General features: G+C 42.8%; 1 protein-coding gene across 1 annotated transcript in view; it reads left to right on the forward strand.

Annotated features, from left to right (window-relative positions):
- SLC28A3 (solute carrier family 28 (concentrative nucleoside transporter), member 3) overlaps positions 1–7,693 on the forward strand; it is a 54,334-nt gene that overhangs the window by 27,784 nt on the left and 18,857 nt on the right. The window contains exons 4-7 of the mRNA XM_005868335.2: positions 2,143–2,234; positions 4,023–4,212; positions 5,264–5,408; positions 6,652–6,765. Of these exons, the coding sequence (XP_005868397.1) occupies positions 2,143–2,234; positions 4,023–4,212; positions 5,264–5,408; positions 6,652–6,765 (541 nt within the window). The remainder of the gene's footprint in view (positions 1–2,142; positions 2,235–4,022; positions 4,213–5,263; positions 5,409–6,651; positions 6,766–7,693) is intronic.

Below are 7,693 nucleotides of genomic sequence, written 5' to 3' on the forward strand. Positions count from 1 at the left end.
ACCAGGAAATGAAGCTCAGAGAAGTGACTTACTCAAGGTTAGTCAACTAGAGAGGAACAAAGCTAACTTACAATTTCAGCCTCTGATTCCTAGTCCAAGATTATCTGGTACTCTATCATATAAGACTCAAATATTTGTCAATTTTCTAAATTCCGATTTAAAGTTAATTTAAATTCCTAAGTCTCTGAGGAACTTTGCTTTTATGTATCAGAGGCTATCTCTGGAGTTGTTCAGAATTAGGATTGAAAGATCTTGTCACATATACCCCATCAAGAAATATTTACCACCTGAGAAACCTGAGCTTAGTTCCATCCTTCCTTGCACTTCATGACTCTCTGACCCTGGGAGCTGAGAGTCTCCAGGATGGTCAGATAACTCAGGTTTCACTAATGTTAATGGGACAGAGACAACCATGGGGCGGTTGGAAGTGGCTCAGCCAGATAACCAAATGGCAGAAGCATCTATTTCTAGCCACTTTATTTTATGCAGTGTCAGATTGCTTTAATGGACTACACACATTCCCTGCAATTAAAAAAAATCTGATAAATCCAACCTAAAGTAGATGGATGTGTCCTTATGAAATGTTGCCCCCCACCACTGCTACTTTTTAACACTATATCCACATTTAATACATTATCCTCAGTTAGATGTAAAAACTTAGTCTTTACTGCACTTCTATTACCTCAACATTTTCTAGAATAGTGTTTCTAATTCTCAGTGCACACATTCACACACATACATAATGACAGAAGTCTCCTGAAATAATAGCTGTCATCACTAAAGGTGATCCACTCTGACATGTCCTATTGCTTTTAGTGATGGTTATCATTCACAACGCACTAATGGGTCCCCACCCACAGCTGTAAAATACTGCTCCAGAGAAGCAATATGCACCCCCATTTCGTCTATCCAGTAATGTAACAAATGCCTAATGTCCAAGATGCTGCCACCATAGGACTCTCTTCTCCAGGAGGTCAGTCAGATCAAGGCTTCATAAGAAACACAATAAAAAAAGACAGTAGGGCAAAGTGCAGGAGAATGCCTCTGTCTGAGCATATACAAGAAGGCTTTGTAGAAGCGAGAACTTGAGCTGTGCCCTGAAACTTGAAGGGGGCTGAGGCTTGGATACGTGGGTATTACTGCTGGAAGGAAGGGAACTAGAGGCACCAACCAAGGGGGGAGATGCCCCAGCAGGGAGCTGTGTCCTTTGAGGTCCTGGAAATTGGGATCTTCTACATGGACAAGAAGTGCTTGTTTTAGAAATGCTATCCAATGGCCTGGAAGTGGCAATGGTTACACGTGTGAGTAAATTCCTTCTGCCCGCCCTCAGGTGGGAGGAGAGGCCTCCGTTCGATGTGGCGTTGAGGAAAGAGGCACCTGCAAGGAAGCCAGGCTTCAGAGCAGGTGTGGAGGGACCAGCAGCTTCCCAGGAGAAGCAGAGGACAGTTGTTGTGGGTCCAGCCCTGTGGCCTCTCCAATCTCACTCACTGGTGGTCACGAGAAGTGATCACATGCACACGTTGCTCACACACTACCCACCACCCCGCAACAAAGCCCTGAACAGAAGCAAAGACACACCAACAATTCTAGAACTTTCTGAGGAAGCTGCATAACAACCTACTGGTTAAAGTTCTCAAATCCACAGAATCCTGCTTTACATTTCAAGCACTCAATGAAGTCTGTCAGCTTCCCACTACCAGGTGTGGTGAGCGAGGACAGGGAACCACCACATTACTCAAACTTTGTGGAAATAAAGAGATGAAAGTTCATTGGATTTTTTTTTTATCAACATTTAATAACGGTGGCTTAAAAGCTAATGGAGGCCCTCAGGGTCCAGGCAGAAACAGTCTCATCCTATGTATTATTTTCAGCTTTTGGTTAGTTATCAATCTCCCCCGCTGTATTTCCAGGAACATGTTTTCAGTGCTTGGCACATCCATTCAGCAAAGGTGGATCCAAGCCATGGCTGAGTTTAGCCTACCATAAAATGAGTTTCCCATTTCCATTTTGTAGGACATACGCTTTGCAAATTTGTTTGTTTACTTGCTTTATTTACAAAGGCTCATCTAGCTGTAGCATACGGGTTTACTTCATTTCTTGGCATTTACTTCTGCCTGCCATTTTGTTTTTGTGTTGTTGCAGGTGTCTGGCAAGGAAGTATGATGCAGTTTGTGATTTTCGTAGAAAACACAGAACCACCATTCGGTATATCATCTGGGGCATCTTATTAGCAGGTAAATAACAAAAGGAGATGGGTTATCAGTGTCTCTCTTTGAGGGTTCCCCAAATATTATGCTGAGCTTTCTGTGGAAAGGAAGTAAATCCTTCCTTCCCCATGGACCTCATGAATCATCCAGAGAAGCAAATCCAGAAGGCCCTGAATTGCAGGCCTCAGCTTGGGGTACCTATCCAGATAGGCTCCCTGTCCGGTTAACTTAGTTAATTTATGTCACCTACTCTGTGGCCTTTGTTATTGTGATGTGGATTTGAAAGTTGGTCAACCCAAATCCAAGTAACTGGAAAATAAGGTAATCACAGGTAGGACTCTACTTGCAGGAGGAAAAGTAAGCAATGGATGCTTTATGTGGATACAATGCTGGGAGCTGCCTAGGGCCACATAGCCCATTCCTCTTGCCAGAAGGCAGAGCTGTAACTGTCTACAGTTCACCCTTCTTTTTTTTAAAAAAAAAAAAAATGTTTTGTTTTGTGTTCATTTTTCTTTTATTTTTGTGTGCATTTTTTCTACCTTTTACAGTTGACCCTTGAACAATGCAGGGGTTCAGGGCACGAACACTCCTCATCCTCCACCACACAGTCAAAAAATCCACATCTAACTTCTGACTCCTCAGAAACTATACTAATAGCCTACTGACGAACCCAGGCCTTACCAATAACATAAACAGTCGATTAACATATTTGTGTGTTATATGTATTACATACTGTAAGCTAGAGAAAAAAAAATGTTATTAAGATCCTTAAAGAAAAGAAACTACATTTACATTTTATTTTTAAAAATCCGTAGATAAGTGGACCCACACAGTTCAAACCTGTGTTGTTCAAGGGTCAATGTACACAGAAGAGCAGGTTTTTTGTTTTCACTCCCTCCAGAGCAGAGGGCTCCACCCATTTAAAGAATACCTCTATCTATAAAACATGAAATCTACTGCCCAAGTCTATAGATATTAATCCAAGAATGCTGCACCCTCAAGGGCAGTGGTTTTGCTGGTGCTCACACAGCCTGAACAGGGAAGAGCAGGGTTGTAAGTTTCCTCTGAACTGGGCCAGGTAGTATTTTACAGGCCATACATCAAAACCACACATCTCTGCCTTCATAGTACAAAAGGAAACAGACATGCCTGGCTGTGTTCCCAGGTGACTTTATTTATAGAATACAAATACAAATATACAAATACAACTGTACTTGCTACCTACAAAAACAAGTGGCAGGCCAAATTTACCTTGCAAACGAAACTGTTTGCTGACCGTTAATGGGAAACCTTGTTGTTCTTATTCTAGAATCTCCTTTCCAAAAAAATAACCCAGCCACCTTGATTACCACCTCCACCACTTTCCTTTAGAGATTCTGTGGCACTTAGCAATTTTCCTACTCAAGCTTAGGCAAAATCTGAGCTGCAAACTAGGTGAATCAATGTCTTTTTGCCAGTGGTTGCTCCAACACCTGGATTTTCTCTGGCAGAAGTTCACCTTCTGAGTCTGGATGGATACCAGAAAAAGGTGGTTAGTACTAAGTGGGAGACCCGATGACCAAGCATCAAGATTTAAGAACTCAGAAGGTTACATAAGGAAAAAAGATCTAGGACCCTGGTCTCGTGGCATTCATGGTGAGATTGTTAGGGACTTATCATCAGAGGAGACAATAGCCATATCAAGAATATGAGGAGCACTCTTGTGTTCAGTGGTTTGTTCACTGAACCTGCCCTTGGCTGAGCCAGATCAGCGCTGGAGGCTGGTCTCCAGCCAGTGTTGGTGATGTTCACTGTCTGCCTTTGCTTCCTGGACAGGCTACCTGGCCATGGTGATTGCAGCCTGTGTGCTGAATTTTCACAGAGCCCTTCCTCTTTTCGTTATCACCGTGGTTGCCATCTTCTTTGTGATCTGGGATCACTTTATGGCCAAATATGAACATCAAATTGATGAGTTCCTATCTCCTGGCAGAAGACTTCTGGACAGCCATTGGTTCTGGCTGAAGTGGTAAATGCAGTTGGTTCTCTTATTACAGTTGAGAGGGTTGTTAGTTTTTCCAACACTGTTTCAAAAGTTTGTTCTGAAATTGCTTCCTCATTTATGGGATATTGCAGCTAGAAGTAACCTAGGGGGTATCTGTTAAAATGCCTTCATTTTACAAATAGTAAATCAAAGCTTAGATAAGACAATGACTCATTTGAGATGTGTTCAAATGTCCCTATAAACTGCCTTAATTTCAAGTGCTACTAAATGAAAAAATGGTGTCCAGTATATGGGTTGATTCTACTTGGGAAGGTGGCTTCCTGCTCTGGCCTCCTTGGGAGGAAAATCCTGTAAATTCCTACAGTCAACTTTTTCCTATAGGACCCTGTGTCCTGCAGGTGACCACTCGGGGCTCTTCCCTCAGTCTCTGTCTGTGGGACCTCCTCTCCCTCCAAGTGACCCTACTGGGTAGGATCCAGAACCAGTTTTCTGCGGCATGGCCCATGTAGGATCTACTAGGAAATGTCACATATCCTTGGCCTAATAAACCAGGATTGTGCAATACCAACACAGCACCCTTTCTGGCTCTGCCACCCAAGTCATGAGTCAGACTTGTCATACCTGCCAGATTCCCCAGAGAGTCATAACCCAGTCTAAACCCAGCTCTCTAAGGCTTGGGTAAGTTCCCTCCACTGCAGAGAACACATTTCAAGTTCTCCCTTCAAAGGTATCGCCTCAGCCATCTCCCAAAACAGAGGTGAGGACTCCCAGGAGATCTCTCAAAGAAATCACCAGACTTCCCTCTCCAAACATGCTTTCTCCTCTCTGACCCCTTTATAGATCCTTGAACCGGCAAAGAGCCATAAGACTTGTGGAGTGAGGGAGACAGGTTGCTTAATATTTTGGCTATTTGCCTTTATAGCCACAACCAGAAAGGATCTGGTGCAATGTCTAGAAGCACTACTTCTGGTGCCAGGGTGTGTTGCTCTTGTTTTTGTTTGGTGGTTTTAGCCTGATTGAGATTTTCAAGTTAGCACAGAACATGATGCCAATGCCTCTGTGCTGGTTCTCTTAGGGTGATTTGGAGCTCGCTGATCCTGGGGGTTATTTTCTGGCTGATCTTTGACACTGCCAAGCTGGGCCAGCAGCAGCTGGTGTCCTTCGGGGGGCTCATCGTATACATTATCCTGCTATTTCTATTTTCCAAATACCCAACCAAAGTAAGTACAAAAGTGATCGATCTTTTTTGTTTCTTTTCCCTTTTTTTCCCCTCATGAGTAAATTGCTCAGATTAACGAGTGTGAGCGAATTGAACTGTTATTCAATACTTATCTCACCTTACTCTTATATTTTAAGTGGCTAGGGCACCCTTCTCCCCGAACTTTCATTGTACAGTTGCTCTCTCATTTTTCACTTCCAGAGATTTTTCAGTTACACAACCAGTGAGATGTTCTCTCCTGTCAAGTCCAATCGCTACTCATGTACCCCACCGTCCCCTGTGAAACACACATACAAAGAAAACTCATCCATTTTTATCCAGATTTCCCCAGACCAGCAAATAATCTAATAGTCTACCATTGAATTCTGCATTTTATCAAATTTCCATTTGAAATTTAGGCTGTTTTACCCCAAAACTTTGTCCTTGAACTGTTTTGTTCTTATGGAATTCAATTCTCCTTCTTGCCTGTAACGCATTAAATGGGCGAGAATTCTGAGACATTGAAGCTTTTGCATATGATTCATATGGGCCAACTCTGGAATATTTTACTGGCTGAAAGATTGACCAAAGAAATAAAAAAAGTCACCTAATATGATTCCACTTCTTTGCCATGTTCTGGTGAACGTCTCCACTGTGTTCTATGCCTCCAATCCCATAGTTCTTTGCAAGCCACTCATCTCTGCACCAAAAATGAAAGCAGATGATTGTCCATTACCGCTGTACTCTCTGGGTCTGCATTAGAGTTAATTGGTGCCTTTTACAGTGAAATGAGAGCCCCTCAACAGGGTGGAATTTCACTTAATTCACTTACAAATTGGCAGATCAACAAACCTTGGGCACATAGAGAAGTCATGTTCTGCCTTTCCATTTTCCAGGCAGGGGAAGTAATGGCACATATCTAATATGAACAGCATGGTAGGAAGGCCAGGTCCTTCCTCCTTTAATGACCCTTCTAAGCCTACTCTTGTGTCTAAGTTAATTTAGCATGACATAATAGTTACATACTCTCCCAGGACGGAAGCCTTCAAACTGAGGATTAGGAAGAGAGAATGCAATCCTGAGATGTTTAGGTCTGATTCTATCAAGGGATTCTCTGCTCAGGACCACTTTGGCCTCCCACAGAAAGCCAGTCATAGGCTGCTCTCATGAGGGAAGCTTCCAAGGAAATAGTGATCCTATGGGCATTGATGCTGAGTTCAGTATTCATTTTCTAATGAGTAATATCTCTTCATCTTTCTGCATAGGTTTACTGGAGGCCTGTCTTTTGGGGAATTGGGTTACAGTTTCTTCTTGGGCTCTTAATACTAAGGACTAAGCCTGGATATATAGCCTTTGATTGGTTGGGCAAACAAGTTCAGGTAAGTTGGGTTCAAATGAACACCTTGCTTTTAGAATGCTTTTTAACATTTGTATATAATTTTCAAGACATGTCAGAAATAGGTTTATTGCCGAAACCGGTTTGGCTCAGTGGATAGAGCGTCGGCCTGCGGACTGAAAGGTCCCAGGTTCGATTCCGGTCAAGGGCATGTACCTGGGTTGCGGGCACCTCCCCAGTGGGAGATGTGCAGGAGGCAGCTGATCGATGTTTCTCTCTCATCGATGTTTCTAACTCTCTATCTCTCTCCCTTCCTTTCTGTAAAAAAATCAATAAAATATATTTTTTTAAAAAAAAAGAAATAGGTTTATTTGTCTGCATTAGTTGACCCAAATTTTAATTCTGTAGCATGAGTTAGACAAATAATTTGGCTTATGTAGAATATTAACATCTGTCTAGTTTATTAATAGTATGGGTGTCCCTTATCCATATCATCTACTACCTCACACCCTATCCTGATTGCCCCCTTTATTCTGCCCAAAGGGTTTCACATTTTTAAAATAGTTCCACAGATAGAGAAGAAACAGGCTTTCTTTGCATCTAGTGGTAACTAGTGCCACCTATGTGCCATTTGTGACTTGCTGGAACAATTTACCACACCTGACTCATTCTTGAGCATTCTGGAGTCAGATTGAATGTCAGAAATGACGGGCAATCTGTATGCATGTAGAGTTCAAAAATACACTTCCATCCCTAGCTGGTTTGGCTCAGTGGATAGAGCACTGGCCTGTGGACCAAAGGGTCCTGGGTTCAATTCTGGTCAAGGGCACGTACCTTGGTTGCAGGCTCCTCCTCGGCCCAGGCCCTGGTCGGGGCTTGTGCAGGAGGCAACCAATCGATGTGTTTCTCTCTGTCTTTCCCTCTCTCTTCCAACTTCCCTAAAAATCAATGGAAAAATATCCTCAGGTGAG

The sequence above is a fragment of the Myotis brandtii genome, unplaced genomic scaffold (genome assembly GCF_000412655.1).
Source record: "Myotis brandtii unplaced genomic scaffold, ASM41265v1 scaffold266, whole genome shotgun sequence".
Taxonomy (NCBI): Eukaryota; Metazoa; Chordata; class Mammalia; order Chiroptera; family Vespertilionidae; genus Myotis; species Myotis brandtii.